At 37.9% G+C, this 20,713-nt stretch overlaps 1 protein-coding gene across 1 annotated transcript in view; it reads left to right on the top strand.

The window, feature by feature from the left end:
* Positions 1–18,156, top strand: part of LOC101858342 (probable protein S-acyltransferase 23) — a 39,417-nt gene extending 21,261 nt beyond the window's left edge. Inside the window, exons 10-11 of the mRNA XM_013082724.2 lie at positions 4,229–4,394; positions 9,970–18,156. Coding sequence (XP_012938178.1) covers positions 4,229–4,394; positions 9,970–10,164 — 361 coding nt within the window. The 3' untranslated portion in view covers positions 10,165–18,156. The remainder of the gene's footprint in view (positions 1–4,228; positions 4,395–9,969) is intronic.
* Positions 18,157–20,713: the final 2,557 nt, after the last annotated feature.

The following is a 20,713-nucleotide window of genomic DNA, read 5'->3' as shown; positions in this document are numbered from 1 at the left end:
AAAATTCTTATCAGTGATAGAGCCATTCTTTAATCGTTCTTTCATCTTTTTTTTTGTTTTTTGTTACAGGCAACCTTCCTCAAATAAATTTTTTTAGAGGCTTTATTATTATTTAAACATTTTTCAGCTGGTCAATGTCTGCAGTTTCATTTTTCATGGAATGGCCACATTGTCTTGCTGACTAACAGTAAAGTCACCTTATTCTTGTTCAGACTATAGAGAAATAATTTCTATGGCGTAGCTGTCTATTTTATTAGTTCTGTATGGAAAAATGTTATTTATTATGTGTCATCTTCATTGTAGGAATAATTGTCAAAAGTCATAATGCTTTTGTTTTATAGCACTGTTAATGTAACTGCTGTCTTAATAAGGAATGTTGTCAGAAGACAGTAACTTTCATTTGTGTTCAGTTGTTTTATACAGATTTAGAAATTTATCATATGCATTTATGCTTCCTTTTTTTGCTGTACTTCAATGCCTTTGTGAGTGGGAATCAATGTGTAAATACTTTAATGGGAAACTGAAAGGGCCACTCACATCAGAATCGGTTTACTTACTTTGACTGGCTTTCCATGCATGTGGAACAATGTAAAAAAACTGTTACACCTCAAAATTATATTATCAATTGTTGTTGCAAAGTCTTAGCATTTGGCATGACACTAGTTCAGCATGATACTCGTTGGGTTCCTCTTAGACTGAAAAGATTGTATGATACGTCTGTCAGACTTGGATACTCAACTGTTTTGTAATGCTTCTTTGTGTTGAGCGGTTGTGTTGCTTTCTTAGTTTGTGAATAACAGCATGTTTTTGGCTGGGTGTTACATTGGATTGGTCTTTTTGCTTTGCTGCTTTCATCAGCTTGTCTGCGGTTGTCACTGTTAAGGTTTGCTGGTTGTCTCTTCTCTTTGTGTTTTGTGGACAGTGCTTGTGAATTCCCACTCGCATATTGTCTTTTTATCGATCTTATTGGGTGGGGTAGCTTATTTTCTCAATAGATCCACACTTCTTAATGTAGGGAGATTGGCCTTAAGTGTAAGTACATAGTCAGCACTTAACTGCATGCACAAATTCTCTATGCTTTATCATAAATTATGCCCTATTTATCAAATTAAAGGGTTTGGTGAAGAAAAATAGTTCTATTATGATTTTGTGGAGGAAGTGTCATATTGTAAGCCATTTAGTTTTTGCTTCTGATTTGTGATTCCTCCTAAAGAGTGTTGAATAAAGAGTGATTTCTTTCTACCTTTCCTTAATTAACTTACTCAGTGCCCATTAATATGTATTGTTCCAATGCAGTAAGAATTTTTATCTCTTTGAGGTGAAGTCAACTGTTCTGTCTCTGAGGTTCTGAAGTTTTACCAAAAAAGCAAATGTGTCATGACTCTATATTTTGGGGATCTCATCAATTTTAAGTATGGGCATATGAAGTTATGGCAGCATCTTAAAGCTTATTCATTCATCTTGTTTTGATAACTGATTTTAAAAAATTACCTGTCTGTCTTGAATAGAAGTTGAGATATTTGCGATTGTTGAATAATATTGGGGTCGTCTGGTGTCAGATGTAAAATTAGCAAGGAAATGACTTCCAAAGCTAAAGTGTCCTTGGAATTTGATCAATGTCAATGTTTTCATTAAAATCCACACAAGATGTGTTTTTAAATGGACATTAGAAGTGTTGAGCAAAATTGTTTAAATTCAATAGATTTGCCTAAAGGTCAGAAAATGTCGATTCTTAGATTTCGTCATTTTGACGATAGCTGAATTTCACCATGATAAACCGCACATTACCTTTATGTTCGAAAATAAAAGTTTTGGTATTGTGACTGAATTGTCAGTGACTCTGATCAGCACATTTTTTTTTTTTTGCAGTACAAATGCTTGTCTTTGTCTCGTTTTGGTCTGGTGAAAGATGCATGATCTACACATAGTTCCTGTAGTTAGCAAAGAGACAGCTTTCACGCTCTATGTTCCATATATCTGTCTGTGCCCAAGCTTTCTGCCTGTGATATGTCAGTTTTAGGTCCTGTTATATTGTTCATAAGTTCTTCAATTAGATAATCCCCCCTCCCTCCTTTCCCTTTTCACTCTGTGTCTGATTTTATGCTTTTAATTCTGCCATATATTTGGATGAGCGTCATTGCATCAGTGCTCTTGACCTTTTGTTTACATTTCCTGTGTTTCCCTTCTCGTTGGTGCTTTGTGCATGTAGGTCCCCTCCCAACTACAACTTTTGTTTTGGACGTTAACTTTTTCATAAATGTTATCTTTCTTACTCCAGAGGGGGTTTTTTCTTAATCATTTCTTATGCTTTGAATTATGCCTAGCAATCTATCTAAAGCATGAGCTTTTCACAGCCGCATTTCTATAACAATATTATATCCAGCTACCTGCCACTCTAGTCTGCTCTTACATTTCTTCTCTACTCTATGCTATTATACACTGGTTTGGTAATATGGGAATGATGTCTATTTTGTTGCGGATAGTCTCTTCGCCAATTCTTGCATCAGACTCAAGTTTAATACCCATGTGCGGAGAATTTCTAGAGTACACATCTCAGTATATTTGGTGGTGTGTTTTATCCCTTTCAGCCCAGGTTGGCCCTGATGGGCAGGGTCGAAAATTGCCTCTAAAATGATTTAAGTTGTGTTGATTAGAGTGTCAAAACACCTACATTTAAAAAAATGGTATCCGCTTGTTCGCCATGCACCAAATACCCGCTGCTTGCTCACTGTAGTCATATCTGTCACTGTGACTACTGAGAGATGAGAAGGTAATGTGTAAGTAATGGCCGAGTTTTGCAAACTGTACTCCAGACAGATTGGCACTGCACAGAGAAGTCCGACCACATAATAAAATATTATATATGACTGGCAGCTTTTGCGATGGTGCTCATTGTGCTTACTATATCGTACTGGCAGTAAACAAGATTGTTTTTGGGTCCCCCCAATTTTTTTTTTAAACCAGCGTAACTGTAACTAAGGAAATTTTGGAGTTACCACAAATATATAATAATTCCAACAGTAATTACATATCTTTTGGACCATGAATAAGTTAAGTAAACCATGTTGTTTTAATTTTCTTGGCCTATGTGCTGCAAGCAGGTTCAGTCTGTGTGCTCTGATAAAGCAAAAAATGTTTTTAGAAACATTTTCAATTCGAAATCCTAATAGAAAAGAATTGTTGGTTACCAGAGAGTTAGCTCTTTAGTTCATGTTTATTTAGATGATGTGGAGGATCGATTTTAGTACATTCACTTGGTTAAACTTTTATTTGGGGTTCATACAGAATTATTTTTATTTGTCTCAAAGTGCAGATCTGTGTGATGCTAGAGGAATCAGACCCATGCGATCTCTATGAGTTATTTGACGCCTCATGCAAAGCTAAAGAGACACTGTGAAATTTCATAAAATAGAAAGGGGTTGATTGTAAAACAACACACTCCCTGTCCCTGGTTTATGACAAGAGTAGGTCGTTGTCAGTGTCTAATGATAATCAATGCATGTGTAGCGGACAATGTCTCTTAATTAAGGAAAATGAAATAAATAAGAATGAAGATATTTTGTGTGGCTTCTGCTATGGCCAGTGAGGGAAACTCTGTCAGAGAAGAGGGGCCACATTTTGAGCATTTTAAAACTTAATTTCCACTTGTGGATGTGTTCGGTTTGCGGGCATTACTCTTGGTTTCAGCTTTTTTAATTAGTAAAGTCTCATATGATTTACAACTTGGTCCGTCAGGAGCTAGGCTCTCCCAAGTTTATGATGAGAAAATAAACATTCATTCTTAGAATTTCCAAAATATGAGCTTCATAGCTCTAAAATAACGATATAGTTTTTCTGTGATGCACTCTTTTCTTTGTTTGAAATAGTGCATGCATATTTCCCTTAATGAGACCTACGTAATGGAAGATTGAAAAAGAATGGGTATTTTTGTAAGGATGACTGAAAGTTGTAAAGATGTTGGATGCTTTTACTTTTTGCAGTGATATGAACCGTAACAGTTCGTGGGGGAATCTGGGACTTTGGTTTTGATGTTACGGTCAAGTTGGTTTGGCTGAACAAAAACATATTCACCCTTTTTTTCACAATGAAATTTCAGCTGAGTTTCTACTTTCCCTTTCTGTATTTGGCAACATATTGTAGTAGAACTCGGCACTTGTATGACGTGCCCTATGCAGAGACTTTGAGTTTCCTCATTTCCTCCCTCCCCCCACCCTCATCCCCCTCTCAGGGTCTGGTTTGTGGCCTTTCTGGGCTGCCTTACCGTGCTGGTGAGCTTGTCCGACTTCTTCTGTTACTATATCATGAACTACGTCTACTGGGACTGGCTGATGATAATCGGTGCTGTGGAGCTGTGCATCTTTTCTGTGGTCATTGGCGTGGTGGCCACTATGTCGGTAAGACACTGCCGAAAGCAGCTCTCAGTAGTTGTCACTGCAACAGCTTGAGCTTCGCTGAGGGAAAATGTTTTTGGCTTTTGAAGTTGATTATTAAAGTTTTCAACATTGATTTAATATTAGATAAAGGCTTCTATAGACATATTATTTTGACTTGTTTTTCATTGTATATTCCTTTTAAAAAAAAGAAAGAAAAATTGTGCAATGAGAAGTTATCCCAGGGCTTTCTTCGTTTTCCTTAAGGTAAGGTTGTTGTTTTAAAAAAATTCTACAAACCCTCTTAAACAACGCCGATGTCTTTGGATGGAGTTACTCACAGGCCAGGTAAACTTTTTTGTCCACTCATGCCATTTTATTAAGTTCAACGCAACGAGAGTCAAAGTCTGTATGTCCAGGGGTAGATGACGTTTAACCTCCCAATCCAACCTACTTCATAATTATATTTGTCATTATAAACTGAGCGAAGATTATTGGTGAATTAATTAGTGCTGGAAAAAACAGTTGTTTTGGGTTGCAAGAATTTTGTTTAGTCAACCCAGTGACATGTGCAGGTAAGTTTCTTTTTTGTTTTAGCCATTTTTTGTCTTCTCAAGCCTTTGTCTTGTTCTTTTTCTTCATTCGCTTTTCTTTTGGACATCCAGTGTCAAGGTACATTTCCTTGTTGAAGCGGAATTTTGTTCCTCTCAAAGCTTTCTTGTTGGGCTTAGTGGTTGTTCACTTCTCAATTCCATTTCTGAAAAAAGTGCTTTTGACACAAGTGGAATCGCCGAATGTTTCTCTTGGATGTTTTTCCCTAGCTTACACTCTCCCTGTGGTTGTCGGACACAATCGCAATGAAATGTGTGGCTGGGATTCGTAGCAATGGCCATATTATGGCCTCATATATTTGTTATTTTCTTCAGAAGATCTTTTACTCTTTTGGAGTTGGTTGCGTTTCGTTGTTTAAACTGATACTTCTGAAGTGTGAGCTGAATTTTTTTTTCTTTTTTCTCAAAGCATAGCAGCTTTTTTTTTGTTCTTCTTTAAAATTTTGATATACTAGATGTTTGTGGTATATTCAGCAGTGGTGTTTCTTGTGTTGCTTTTGGTTACTTTTTTGTTTTAGGAAAGGTTTTGGTTGGAAGATTTTACGATCAGATGCTGCTCATGAAGTTTTGTAGCGAATGTGCGGAGGAGAAGAACGACTGTTTTAACTTTTTTTTTCTATTTCTTTGATTTCTTTGTAGACTTTCAGTAGATGTGAGTGTTTGTGTGCGGTGCTATCCTAATGACCTATTCGTTGTTTTGGAATTCATGATTGCTAAGTTGGTGTTTGTATCATGCATTTTCAGTTGAGTCAAAAACCCTGTGAGATATCATGCTGAACTCGGATATTTGAAATGGGGATCATGTTTCTAGAAATGCGAGGCTCTTTCGAATTGAGACAGCGTCTGTCCATATTGTGAAAGAGAATGGGGGGGGGGGGGGGGGGGGAGCAAAGATGTGAGCGGTCAGATTCATGTCTGTCTGTCTGTCTGTTTGCCTCCACCCCCTCTCTCTCTCTCTCTCTCTCTCTCTCTCTCTCTCTCTCTCTCTCTCTCTCTCTCTCTCTCTCTCTCTTTCTCTCTCTCTCTCTCTCTTTCTCTTTCTCTCTCTCTCTCTGTCCCCCCTTTTTTCTACCCCTCTTTCTCCCTTCCTGTCTCTCTCCCTCTCCCTCTGTACCTCTATGCATTGAAAGCTTGGTTGAAAAGGGCACGACAAAGACATTACATAATATCGGAGTCTCCTGTGGTACTGTTGACACATGCTGGATGTTGCAGAGTCTCGTTCTGTGGTGTCTGTGTGTGCATGAGTCTGATGGGCATACAGACCCTGCACTTTTCCCGAGCTGTGCTCTCGGCTGAGGGCTTGTCATGGTACCAAGTGGACTACTTGTTGGCTTTGCTGTTGACAGTTGTCTTCTCTGTCATTGCCATATTATTGGCCCAATCCACCGTGAGTAAACCCAAATACTGTATTGATAAAATGCAGGCTGTTTCAGTTATTTTCAAAGGTTAAAGTTGAGTTAGTCACTGATAAGTCGTACTTTTTTCTTTCTCTTTGTTGTTTTTCTCCACCTTACTGTTTCTTTGCGCTTAATAATTGTTATTGTGCCAATGAACTTCTCTGTACTCAAACAAAGGAACAACGATAAAAGTAAATATGTGTTTGTGATAGTTGACTGTTTTCAGCAACGGGGTGTAGCTCTTCTTAGTATTGAAGTTCAAGATCTTTAGTCATAGATATTGTGTACTGGTAGGTTGGTGGGTGCCCTCTCTACTGCATCATTTTAAACTGTATTGTCCATTTCTTGTGACATGTAACAAGTACAATGCAAACCACTGTCAATATTGTTCAAGATGGCCTCCATTTGTCGAGAAAAGTGGTTGTCAGAGACAGTGTCAATATGATAACAAAAAGGGAGAAATTGGAAGTGTTTTTTTGTATAGGTGATTGTCTTGTACTGGTAGCCTGTAGAGCTGCTTTGACTGTATCTTTTAACTGCAACTCAAGAACTGCTACAGCACAGGTAAAGTAATTGGTGTAATTGTTAGACTCTTTGAAATCGCACATAGATGACATGAGTTGGATTCCCCATGTGGAATATCTCCATCTGTTTGCAGGGATGTAGTATCCCATTCAGCGAGTGTTGACCCTGACAGCTCAGCCACTAAGTGATGTTAATCATTTAACCTTCTCAATAAAGGAAATAGTCAGATATAGTAACCAGAGTTTAAACATTCCATTGCCGATACCTGTTGGTCTATCACATTTTGTCAATGCGGATGAGTAAACTATTTCTGTGTTCGGTCAGTCTTTTAAGCAGAGCCTATACAAAATACAGCAAGTAGTTTCCACACGAACTCATTGATACTTTGGAGGCTCTTATTCTCTGGTTGAGGTAAGGCAAGAATTCTACTGGTCTGGAGCTAAACATTGGCCAGGCTCTTACTAGAAGGGGCTTCAATCACAGAATGCCTGCTGGTTTCTCTTTGCTCAGTGTGACTTTGCTGTGATCCACTTTCTGTTTTCTGGTACTTGTGTCCATGTCAGTGTCTATTTTCATGTGATATTTCTCCCTGTCCTCTTCCCATTCTATTCCTTTTAGCCCTTCTTGTCTTTCAGTCTAGTTCCAAAATTCATTGTTCTTACCTTGCTTGTAGATCACTCTCTAAAATTAAAGTCGAACCTGTGTAAGACGGAATCACAAGGGAGCCAGAAAAAAATTCTGTCTTCGGCAGGGGAATTTAGGTGGGGGAGATGGAGGGGGGTTTCAAAGGCCGGTCAAGGATCGCTTATCCAGTCGGCAAGCAGTGGTCAAAACTTCACACTTTAACTGCTATCCTCTCTGATAATGACATGCATCAGTCGTATTTATCCAATTACCACCAGTGCTTCCATTTAATTGGATCACTGTTTGACCTATTAAAAACAGAAACATTTGAACATATCCTTTGCTTCCACCCTTAGCTCCACTGCAAGCACAGTCAACCAATGCCACCCCTCACTGCCATGTACAACAATTCAAGGAACTCTTTTCTCGGCTGGCCGTACGATCAGGGTGGCAGACATTGGTCAAACTTATTTCACACCTCTGACTTCTGGTTACCCTCTGTCCCAGGAAAGTTTCTGTAGTGGCTCGCTACTCGAGCAGTTTCACTGGCACTCGTGACATTTCACACCCACACCACCCTGACCATTTGCATTGCTCAGGGCTCACATCGAATCATAGATGGGGTAACATCTACCCTCAAATTGCTTCCCTACTCCCTTTCCGCACCCAGTGGCTTGGCGCTAAGAGCCGGCAGAATCAAACTTGCGAGTTTTGTTTCCAATCAGGGCTGTAATGTCAGCAAAGCATTTTCGTCTTAGACAGGTAAAACCCTCGGAAAGTAGCGAATTTTTCTTTCCGTTTCCACTTTGGACTGGTTTCCATTTTATACTGGTATTTAAAGAGGAATTTATCAAGAGGGGAGCGGGGAGATTCCTTTAAGACAGGTTTCTGTTAAGGCAGGTTCGGCTGTATCTTATTCTTGTTTTTGTACTTTTTGATTGTAGACAGGCGTCTGTGGTGTAGTGGTTAAGCATTTTGCTGTTGCATGCGTAAAACATTAATTTGATTCCCATGTGGGGAGAATTTTTATTGAGTGTCTCCATCTTTTTTTTGCTGGGACATTATATTCCTGACTTGCACAGTTGAAGCTCTCTCCCTGAATGATCTAAACTATGTCAGTGGGGGCATAAAAACACTTGCTGACATTTTATTAAAATAACGCACCATCAAGGACTTTTCTTTTCTCTTGATCTTATGAAGGTAAGTCTGTCGTAAGCTGTTTTTATCTTAAGATGGTAAGTTTGTCGTAAGCTGTTTTTATCTTAAGATGGTAAGTCTGCCGTAAGCTGTTTTTGTCTTATGAAGGTAAGTCTGTCATAAGCTGTTTTCAGTAAGGGATGTTTCAGGCCAGAAACAAAAAAAGCTTTGGATCTAGTAAAAGAATAATGTCTGTCCTTGGAAGTTTGCTACTGCAGTACAATGTTACATCTGATTGCTAGTGCTTGAATGTGTATCTGTTTCAAGGGTTAAGCCTACTGGAAGGTAGGGCCTTATTCATTCTCTAGCCTAGAGACCTCCATGTTTTGCTGTACAAATGTTGTTTTTTCCCCTCTGGAAGCCATTCTCAATTGTATGGAAAAGTGGTAAGCTTAATTTTTTTTTTTTAGTTTACCAAGTAATTACAATTACAAGTATGGAAAGCAGATAAGCTTATTTATTTAAAATGTGTCCCTCTTAGTTGCTACCAAGTAGTGTATGGAAAGGCTGATAAGTATAATTTGAAAAAAAATGTTCACCTGTTAGTTACCACCATGCAGTATATGGAAACACTAGTAAGCATACTTTTGAAAAATTGCTTCCCTTCAAGTTACTACCCAAAAGTAAGTTTTTCTTAAATTCTGTAGTACTAATATGCATTGTCTGAATTGAGTTTTAAAAATGAAAATGCTTTGTGTATTCCTGAGAGAATTTTATATTTTCCTACCTTAGGGTTATATTTATATTGTCACAGTTACAGGTACCTTCAAAACTGAAAAGACAGTGACTTATTTGTTGCAGTTAGATTAGTTTCAGTGGGATCTGGCTGGTGGGTTTGAACGTCTTAGCATAACTGTGATAATGGCCTACATTACTTGTATTGTAAGGGCTGGAAGGTTGGCAGACGAACTGACATGTATTATGTACACATGAAAAAATATACAGTTTGCCCACACTCAAAGATGTAAATGTGCTTATGAATAAGGAACAAATTTTTGTTTTGGTAGGAGTTACGTTGAGCTGCTTTTTGTCTTAGGGCTTCTTCTATCTCTGTAAATGGTTTAATTTGTAGATCATTATATTTTTACCTTTCTAGTACAATTTGAGAGCATATTTATATCATACTGGTTCTAGTTTTTACACATTTACTACTCATTACATGTGGCTTGGAATGAAAAGATGTCCTCGCAAAGCAATACTGGTTTGTTGTTTATTTAAACCTGTTTTCACCATTTTGCTCCCTAGATAAGTCATGCTGCCCAGAACATTACTACTAATGAAAGGATCAACAAGAAGCGCTACGCCTACCTCAAGGACGGCAAGGGAGCTTTCTATAATCCCTTTGACAGGGGAGCAGTGCCAAATCTTATGGAGTTTTTGCACCTGAAACGTGCAGTTAGAGAGGACGAAGTTCATTTGTTAGGTGTGCATGTTGTGTGAAAATGGATGAATGGTACTGTATCTGCTAGTCTTCATCATAGAGATGTGCTCATATGTTGATATACATGTGTGGTGTCCGATTCATTCTTTTTGTAAAGGTAATTGTCATTATGAATGGAAAGTGTTGCTGGAGATGGTAGGTAAAATTAGTGAAGGGGAGGGGGGGTTGGGTGTTTACAATTTGTGTGTGTGTGTGTGTGTGTGAATGTTCTATTTTTTTAATAGCACAATTGCAATGAATGACTTTCTTGGTTGTTGAGTTACTTTTCCCCTCTACACAAGTTGCAGAAATGGATGTTCCTGAGTTTTTGTATTGCATTTTCACGGAACATCGATCTCAGTGGGATTGCTGACCCAGTATTATAGTATCCAGTGACCTCATTAACTTTTTCTAATACCCTATTGAGAACCTGTTGAGGAATTTGTTGCATTTTTAACAACTTTCTGTAGACCTGACTGAGTTTTAAAAACGTACAGTTCTTTGGCATATGCATGGCTTCAACACTTGAGATGTTTGTTTCCTGTTGTGTGCGAGGTGTCATAGAATGTGAAAGTTTTTCTGGTAAAAATTACTCTTCAGTGAGTTACAGAAGTCCAATATTAAGTTCCATCTGAGACCCAGACAAGATACCAAATGACTGGTCACAGTTGGTCTTAGATTTTCCACTTTTATGAATACGTTGTTTTTTTCCCAATAATGTTACGGCAAAGTAAGATTTTTTTTCACTGTTATATTTAGTGTGAACAGATGTCTGCTGAGGAAGTTTTGATATTATTACTGTGCTTTTCTATGGCCTGTGATGTGTTTGTGAGAACTTGTTGGTCGAGTACTGTCGTTAATGTCTTCTGTCAAGTTACAAGTATCTTCAAGATCTAGAGACCATAAAAGCTATATTTTATTTAATAAAAATATGAATCCGTCAGCGAACATGAGTGACTGTAATATGGTATTGTTTCGGCTTTGATGTATGAAAGGTGATGCGGCAGTGTGCTGAAATCTGAGGACTCGGCGTCAAGTTTCAGCTATTGTTGAGATAAATGGCTACCGTGTGGTATGAAGTAGACCAAGACTGCAGTTAATATTGTGCCAAGTCTATATGTGTACGATTTGTACATAAGTTAATGCGAATGTCTCATTGCTCTTGACTTGAAAGTCATCAGTGAAGTTCTAGAATCTTGGCGTCCACTTTTTGCATGGTTTTTATTTCTCTCCACCATCCTACCGCTTTCTCCTGTTTTGTCTGTACACATAGCCTTTTTTTCTGCTGTGGCAGCTTTTGGAAGTACATTTTATATCCTATACCCTCAACTTTTATGTTAACTACTATTGAGGCTCATCGAACATATTTTGAGTCTATTTATTCATCTGTTAACTTTCAGAATTTTATTTGCAAAGTTCAATTGCTTTTCCAGTTTGTTAGTGAAAAAGAGTATTATTTTCATTCCTGTTATTGCATTGTAGTGTTTGTTGTTGTGTTTGTGCCAATGTATATGTGCTTTTCGGGGGGGGGGGGTTGTTGTTTAGAAATCTCTTGCTGTTAAGAACAAAAGAAAAACAAAACAGTCCAACTGCAAAATAAAATATTGTGTTTATTAGTTTCCTGCATATTTTGTTGACACTCTCTCTTAATATTGTTACTGTTATAAGGGAAGAATTCTCTGGATTTCTCTTGCTGTAAAGAGTGAAAGAGAAAAAAACCCAGTCCAATAGTGCAGGAAACGATGTTAAATGTGTTAATGATGTCCTACATGCTTTGTTTATCTAACTCTGAGGACATTTTAGTGATAGTTCAAAAGTTTGTTTCATTGTTTTTAAGCTATGTTGTTGGACCATAGAATCTTACCTCAGTTTGTGCTCATTCGCTCCATACCTTTGTCTCTTTTGATGTGGAGGTTAAGTGAAGTCTTTAGCTCAAAGCATGTGTGTCTGTCAGATTCTGTTTTGTCCTTATGCTCAAGTCTCCCCTCATACATGCATGCCTGCTATCTTGAGAGAGCAGTTCTTTTGTCAGAACACACCGCTGTCAATTTATTGATCATTCATTGTTCTAGCTGACACTTCATCAGATATTCTCGAGCTCAAATCAAAATCTCCTAACCTGGCCAGACCGGCCCCCCTGACCCTAGCTTAACTCTATACCTGATGAAGCGTTGAGAGCAAGAGCTCCGAGTTACTGGTTGACTGGGAATCCTTCATAGGTGTTGGGTAGTGCAATCCCAGTGTAGCGGGAATACGGTCCTGGGGGTTACAGTTTTATTGCTCGTTGGAGAAATGAACTTTATATGACAGGTTGCAATTTGAGAGAGTGAGATGTAGATGTATTCAGCTCCAGATATTGTCACTTATCTGTGAAACAATTCATGCTGGTGTTATGTGTGGTACTGTTAGATGCTGGGTTTTTTTCATAGAGGAAAATGCTGAATAAGAATGAGAAATGTATTGTTTAAAGGTGTGATTTCCTTCTCCATGAATAGGTTCAAGCTTTACTTGGGACAGCTACTGTAATGACAGCCTGTTACTTTTTAATTATTAATGGCAGGCAGGGGCAAAGGTATCCAAGTCCAGGGCTGGATTAAGCGATTCTGAATATCTCGTGGGCCAAAGCAGGAGAAAACTGGGTAAAAATTGGTTGAAATACCCAAACTCTCAAAAGTCAAGACCAAAACTGACACTATAGTATAGTACATGCCCCTCAAGGATATTAATTTTAGTGTTAGTCCATTGTGAGAATCTCCATAACACAGAACCTTACTCCAAAGGTAAACAAACTAGTTGCCAAGGGAAAATGACAAATTGGCATAAGAAAGAAAACTGTCTTGCTTTTATTTGTTATTATTTTACCCTTTGTCTGCTTTAATTCATATCATTGTTTTTTTTTTAAAGTTTTAGTTTTCCACGGCTCACTGTGTGTTTATCCAGTTTGGTGTGCAACTTTAAGTGTAATTTGAGTTTGTCCTCCTGAAAGATAGGGTTTTGATTTGACACTCCCCTGTTATAGAGGGTGAAGGATTGATTCAATTTGGGACAATGCAACACTCTGCAATGGAAATGTGCTCAGCTATTTTGAGCTGAAGATAAAAGTATCAATGTGTTGACATTTGAGTTTTGTCAAGAGCAACTGAGCATTTAATTGTCTGTTACCAGGTTGTCGAATGTATAGTAAAGTCGGCTTATCAAGTCATTTCTCTTTTTAGATTAAAGAAATGTAGGCCTATGTTTGGCTAATTGTACTTGTAGCCTTTTTGTAAAGTGCTTGAGTTTGTTCTTTATTGCGGGTTGAGTGCTACAGAAATGTCGTATTTTAACAATTGTATTTGGAATTCTTGGGGAGTAAAGAACAAGTAAATGTTTGTGCCCCTCAAGTTTTCTGGGGAGAAGTGTTTCTAACCCAAATCAGCTGTTGACGTATGGTTGTGTTTGTGTGTGCCTTGGGAGAATTGATCACATCCTCTTTGCAAATTATAATGGCGGTCTGCTGTTCTAAACCCAGAAAGCAAAATTTTACAGAAGAGAGGGAAAATTATTTCATTTTTTTTTTAATGTACCCTAGTTCTGCATCTGCTCTTGCTTTTTTCACAACATTAAGATTTTGAATTTCAACCTAATATTTCTTGAGCACTGGCAACCAAAACCACAGATTAAGGAACTACACTTTAAAAATGTTTCTAAATTTTTAAGCGAAGTACATCTGAACAGCTGTCTAACAGTGTGTATGCTGTAGAAATGTTGTGGCAGTCTTATCAGAGATGTGTATATGTGTTCGAATGTTTCAGAGAGGGTGGTAAAGTCTTCCTGGGAATTGTTTTCTTGTCAGACGGGAACAAAATGTCTTTTTACATTCATTTTCATTGAAAATGGAAATAGTTTATGTGTATTGGGATGTTGACACAAGACTATCTTGAGACATGCTCTGATGCTGACATATGACACGTGCTTAGTGAGAGTATGATATGGACGAGAACATTGGAAGATTGATGTGTTTGCCTGCGTCAGTACATTTGCTTTCTGTTTGCTTTCTACTTGGAATTTCTTTGTTATCTCTAGTTATGTGGTATGCCTGCATTGTATGATGTCGCTCTGCTTAATTGTAAAACCTGCGCCTTAACCGCTGCACTGGTGTCTGTGGTTTAGCATTCTGGTGGTTTGCTGTTGCTATTCCCGAGGTGGAGGAATTTTTATCAAGTATCTCGGTCTTTTTGCTGGGATGTTGTATCCCCCCCTCAGCGCGGGTTGGTCCTGGTCAGAAGTGTGCCTCCTGAATGATTTGGATGGAGGCTTAAAAAACACTTACATTTAAAAACAGAAATTTAGCCACTGCCTTCTTGAAGCTTAAAATGTTGATCAGACTTTCTTTATTTATGAACTTTGACATTTATTTCATATGTTAAGGTCAAAGCAACAGCTCCATTATTGGGTACCAGAACTACAATGATACAATGTCATTAAGATGAATGATTTTGCTGCTGCTGCCAAATATTCCTGATCAAGCATGCATGTTTTCAAGTGCTTTGTACATATTTCTGAGTCGAATTGGGCAGTGAAGCTGCTAGCGTTTTGGTAGAGGCCCATTGTGTCATCTTGTCTGTGACAGTCATGACTTGTGATGTAACTATAATAGCCACAGATTCCAGTGACTTTGGTACAACTACTCTTGAGCGTTACTTTTGCTTTGGTATGTCTCTTGCGTCTTATCTATTGTTTCGAAGCATACCATATATATTTATTTTTCTTCTGTACATTATTCCTCTATTTATATCAAATCATACCTCTCTTTGGGTTGTTATTTCATTTCACATTTGCTGACAAAAGGGAGTATTTTGTTTTAACAAGATTGCTATTAACGTGTTGTTGATGAAATGTAACACCTGCTCAGTTTGTCAGTTTGTGTTTTGGAATCTGAGCCCTGTGACAGATAAATTTTATAATTATATGTAGCCTATATGGTTGATATCTTAATGGAAACATCTTCACAGCTTTGTCTTCTTATTCGAGACCCCATAGTTTCGCAATCATCAAGTTCGAATATTATATATTAAGTTTCTCATGCACTAAAGACTGAACTTTGTTCAAGCGAGAGCTGTTTTATATATAGCTTATTCTTTTCTCAGGTGTTTACACTGAAGAATGTTTGAAATGAAATTAAAAGAGAGAAGATCAAATTCCACCTTATTGTTTTTGATCATTTCAGTTTTGAGTTCATTTAATTGGGAATGGACTTTTCATATTTTTGAGTATTTTTATAAGCATTGTTTTGGTTTTCTATACAAATAATATTTGCAAATGATTGAGTGACTTCCTAATGTCTTTGTCTTTACTGGGTGATGGTGTATGTATGTATGTTTTCCCCAATTTTAAAGAGTTTTTGTAAATAATGCTTTGTGAGCACTTTCTGTTTCTAATTTTGTCTGCTTATATGATGGCAAGTTTTGGCAGACGTTTTACAAATCAATTCTGTATGATACGGTTTGAACTTCTGGTCATTCCTGTGATTTTGAAGTTGTGAAGTTTTGCTTTGTTTTATATTTTCATGCTTTGTGATACACAATTTTTTAGTTTTATTATTTGACACCATTTATGAGCACTTGATTAAACTTAAACCTTATGAGATAAGATCGGTAGTCGTCAGGTTTAGGAGATGGGAAAAGGACTTTAGAGCTATGGTATTGAAAAGTCATGCTTCTTTTTGGATGCGGTTTAGGAGATGGGAAAAGGACTTTAGAGCTATGGTATTGAAAAGTCGTGCTTCTTTTTGGATGCCTGTTTAAATTCCTCGTTTATAAAGACTCGTTAGAACTGGAATAGAAAGTTATTTGTGATGACATAGAATCTTTTCGTATGAATCTTGATGTTTTAGTTTTTTACTTTACGATGGGTTTTCTTCATGCTTAAAAAGATAAAAAGTAGGCAATGAACAAATATAGTTCTGGACAGGTCCTTTTTATGACATTCGTTGTGTAGCTCTCTCTGTGTCAAGTCTTGATGTAATAGGAGTTTATAGAGTTTATAGAGCACAAAGAAATGAAAAGAAACCCCCACCGTTAATAACTGGTTTTATTACCTTATGTAAAGACAGTTTGTCTAGTTTGGGTTAGATAAGAGAAGGGCTATGACACAGCAAAAGAAGGGCAATGACACAGCAGTCTTTAGGTGCAGGGTAGAAGTAAGTTAGACATATACAACAGAAGAAAAGAAGTCAGACTACTTAACTTACTAGAACTATAGGTGCCCTCCAATCGCCCACTTTTTAAAAATCCTGTGATCAGTATAGTTCGTGAGTGAGAGGAGACACCTGTCCTGTTGGTGCCGGTTTTGTTGAAGGTCCTCTGCGTTATGGCAGTCTACTGTAAGTCCCAACCAATCGACCACGGTTTACGGTCTTATGACACGTCAAGCGCATCGTACGTTCCTCCTTTTTGGCCTCGGTAATGAGAGTGCTGAGAGCATTTAGATCAAAGGTGGTGGTATTTTCATTAATTATTGGGCAGTGTGGGTGGGTGGATTGGTTCATTTTGCGGTGTCGTTAAGATCTAAGAATTTTGCTTAAGATTATGATTGACAAGTAAGTTGCGTCAGCAAGTGACCAGACGGGACTATTTTCAAGAAATCAGGGGTATTAAGATCCTTATGGTGGCAGGGCACAGTGAACTGTCAGCTAGTGAGTGTATTTTCTGGCATTGTATTATTGATTTTTTTGTTCCTTGATCTTTGGGAAGCAACATGGCAAAACCAGTTGCATGTTGCACTTTAGCAATTTAACGCTATGGGTATCAGATCAAATTAAAGATCCCTCTTCAAACTCTTCAGGTAAGCGAAAACAATATTGATTCAACTTCTTTGGATTCTGATTATTAATCAACTGAACTTGAGAAATTGAAAATGTACAGTTATAAGAAAATAAAGATTTTAGCCCAATAATTGGAAACAGCTGAGTTGTTCAAGCGCCTCAAGCAGTTGCTTATTATATCATGGCTGGTTGGTGGGTTCTCTGGTATGGTTTGCTTCTTCTTTCCTATCAAACACCTGTCGTCCTTATCTCTCCTCCTTCTTTTCTTTGTTACTCTCTATTAGTAACACTTTTAATCTTCGGGGCTTATATGACTTATTTGTGTTGCAAGTGCCGTAAAACTTACTAAAACAATTTTTAAAACTTCATTGCATTTTTGTTTGGAGGATGGTGCACCTCTTACTTGAATGTCTTTTGGATATGAATACCTACATAGATCTAGTATGGTTCATAAGATGAAATGAATATTTCATCAATGAGTAGTTCATTGTTTATAAAGTGTGTTTGATAATGCTTGTCACCTTCTGACTGCCCAGATAACTGTTTGCTTGGATAGTCTTACACCATAATATACTTTGCAGCATTATCACAAATGTGTTGACAGAGGCATTAAAATCACCCAGGGATTTTCCCTAGCACAGATCTGATGTCACCTCAAGGTGTTTATGTGGTTTGTCAGTTGTTAAAGCAATATTATTGGCATCTGTGGTGTAGCCGAGTTAACGTGCAGGAGACCCCAAGTTCAGTTCCTGAGTGGGAAAATTTTTATCCAGTGTCTCGGGTCTTTCTGTTGGGACGTTTTTATCTCTCCCAGCCTGGGTTGGCCCTGACAGGCAGGGTGGAAGCCGAAGCCAGCCTCCTAAATGAGCTTAATTGTATCGATGGAGATGTGAGGACTCCTACATCAAAAAGAAAAATTGTTGAGAGATATTGTTTGAGTATGGTGTGTTGCATGAGTGAGTGCATTTCAATGTGCACTGTGTTCTACATGTTGTATGAATGTATGTTTGAAGTGGAGTCATTTTGCGTATGTTCTGAATCAGGTACGTGTTTGAATGTGTTGTGGATGAGCAAGTCTTTATGATGAGTGATTTGATCACCTGTAAACAAAATTTGTACAGAAAATTTGAAATCATGAACATGCCATACACTATTGCTTGTACACTTTTTTTTCTGTCATGTGAAATAAATCTTGTTCTTTGACATATTTTGAATCTTTCTTCTTCTTTTTTTCTCTCATGCGCATTTAAATTTCATGATATTCATCCCTTTTTTTTCTTCAGAAGTTTGAAAGTTTTTAGTCCTCCGTCCTCACTGTTTTTGAAAGATTTTAACTTGCAGAAAAAGGGCAGGACAACTTAATCCTTTTACAGCGCTTTCCTTGTTAAGAGAGGTCTGATTTTATTTATTATGAAAGTTTAATGTTTTTTGCCCTCGTTGACGCCATATCTGGTGTCTGTGGTGTAGCGGTTAGGCACCTTGCCATCACACGAGGGAGACTCGAGTTTGATTCCTGTCTGGAGAAAATTTCTATCAAGCATCTCAGTTTTCTGCTTAGATGTTCTATCTCTGTCAGCTGGGGTGTCGTTGATGGGTGGCGGTCCAGCTGGTGTGGTTTGTTCCATCTTTGAAACATCCCTCTCTCTCCTTCTTTTCTTTGTACATTTGTTACCCTGTAGTAAAGCTTCTAATTTCCCAGCGGCATTGATACTCTGTGAGCCGTTTCTTAGCCGAAGTTGTCCCCCTTGTTCTGCCGCTTCTGGATTGATCCCAAGGAGGTTTTACAGTAAGGTCCTTGGTTGATCCTCACGGGTGTTTCTGACGATGAACCAATTCCACAGACAATGGATGGTGCTAACATCAGTCCCCAGCACACTTGTTGTTTCACATTGAAATTGAAACGATTGGCTTAGCCCTACCAAAGTATCCAATCGATTCTTGGAAACTTTCTGATATCGTGTCCAAATGTGGCCTTTTAATGGTCTGTTGGTTTCCAGGGAAAGGAGGTACGAGTAGTAGTAGCAATGATAGTACATAACAAGATGGGCCACTCAGCCAAAAAAGTGTCCGCAGGAAGTATGCTCTTTGCTTCAGATGGCGCTGCAGTCTATTTTGAAGCTCTCTTTCGTTTTTCCAGAAGAAGAATAGGAATAGCACCTCCTTGCGTGCGCAGATCGACTGCTGTTCATCAGCAGTTCGGGTACGTTCAGTGCGTAGTTTTAGGTTTTTTTTTTATTTTAATGACCTCTCGCCTTTCATTCTAAAGTCAAATTAAACGAAGAAAACCATAACCCTTTCCTCCGGAAGAGGTTTTTTGTCAGCGTAACCATTTTAAAAAAGCGTTCTTCCGAAATTTATTCCAAAACATGCTAGTTTCACTTTGATTTTTTAAAACTCAAGTAGGGTAACTCTGTTCGCAAAGAGGGCGCCACCAAATTTTGAGGACACTTTTTTAATTGGATCAAAGAGAGAAGTGGCCCATCTTGTTATGTACTATCATTGGTAGTAGTAGTGGGCACTAGTCGATATTAGCCAATATCGAGTATTGTATCGACTAAGAGAACCAAGAGCTCATCATCGATATATTATGTACTCAGTTACTTATTAAGGGATCGAACGAAGGGACGTATTTAAGTGCATTTGCATAACATTAAGAGGGTGATCTGCCGGACAAGGGGGTCACGCACAAAAAATGTATTTCTTAACATTTTGTTATTTCCTTTGAACACAAAGTAGACAAAACATTTTTATGTAACGGAAAATGGGGAGAGCACCTTCGAAAAATTCGGAAATTTTGTTCGAAAAACACATTATGTTATTCCGCCCGCACTTTTGGATTTTGTACCAAGGACATCATTGCAAAAATGAAAATACATGTATAAACTAGACTTCTTTATAGCTTGTCATTCCAGTTTTTCGATATCTGTTCCAATTTGTGTATAGCGGGAATTCAAATTTGATGCTTTTATGGGTAAAAATTCTGAGGGCATATTTCCTTTACCTTTAAAGATATCTAAAAATTGGTATAACACACTGTAGACAATGATTTGTCAAATAACTGTGCAAAGTAAAGTGTGAAGGTAATTGGTCCATAAATAAAGAAATTAGGCTGCCCGCAAGGACCAAAATCCTCAATTTTCATAGAAAAAAATGGACTGAAAAAGTTTACATTCCACATACCACAGCGGCTATTGTGCTCCTCTCGCATAACATCCATCGTCTTTTGGCTCATCAGCATCTTTCCTAGCCCTTCTTTTTTCACTTTTATAGGGCCTACTCCAGAGAATCCTCTGTCATTCTTATTTCTGCTTTTTTTTAGCCCGAGGGAGTCCGCCGATAGAAAATATTGGTCCGAAAACTTGCCACTGTCAATTTGCATGTTTGCATGTTGCCAAGTAGGCCTACAGGTTGTACGCCTTTCATGGAATTGTTAAACAGGATTGTTCCTAATCCAACAGCAGTGCTCACAGTTTTTAATCCATGGGAGGTATTTATAGAACACATTTTCCCAATCATTTGGCTATACGACTCATTGGCATTCTGGGTGTACCCGTCAAGACATTTTTTTCAGAAAGTATAGGCCTAGTTCGAAAGTACTTAATAAACGAAGAGACCACAAAAACATTAGTAACATCTCTTATCCTATCTAGATTAGACTATTGTAACTCACTCCAAGCAGGTCTGAACAACACATATTTTAATTGTTTACAAGTCATTCAAAACAATGCCGCTAGACTGATAAGATCTAAAAAAACGAGACCATG

Source organism: Aplysia californica, unplaced genomic scaffold, assembly GCF_000002075.1.
Source record: "Aplysia californica isolate F4 #8 unplaced genomic scaffold, AplCal3.0 scaffold00190, whole genome shotgun sequence".
Taxonomy (NCBI): domain Eukaryota; kingdom Metazoa; phylum Mollusca; class Gastropoda; order Aplysiida; family Aplysiidae; genus Aplysia; species Aplysia californica.
The sequence above is the reverse complement of the archived record's forward strand: the minus strand, read 5'-3'. Positions and strand labels throughout refer to the sequence as shown.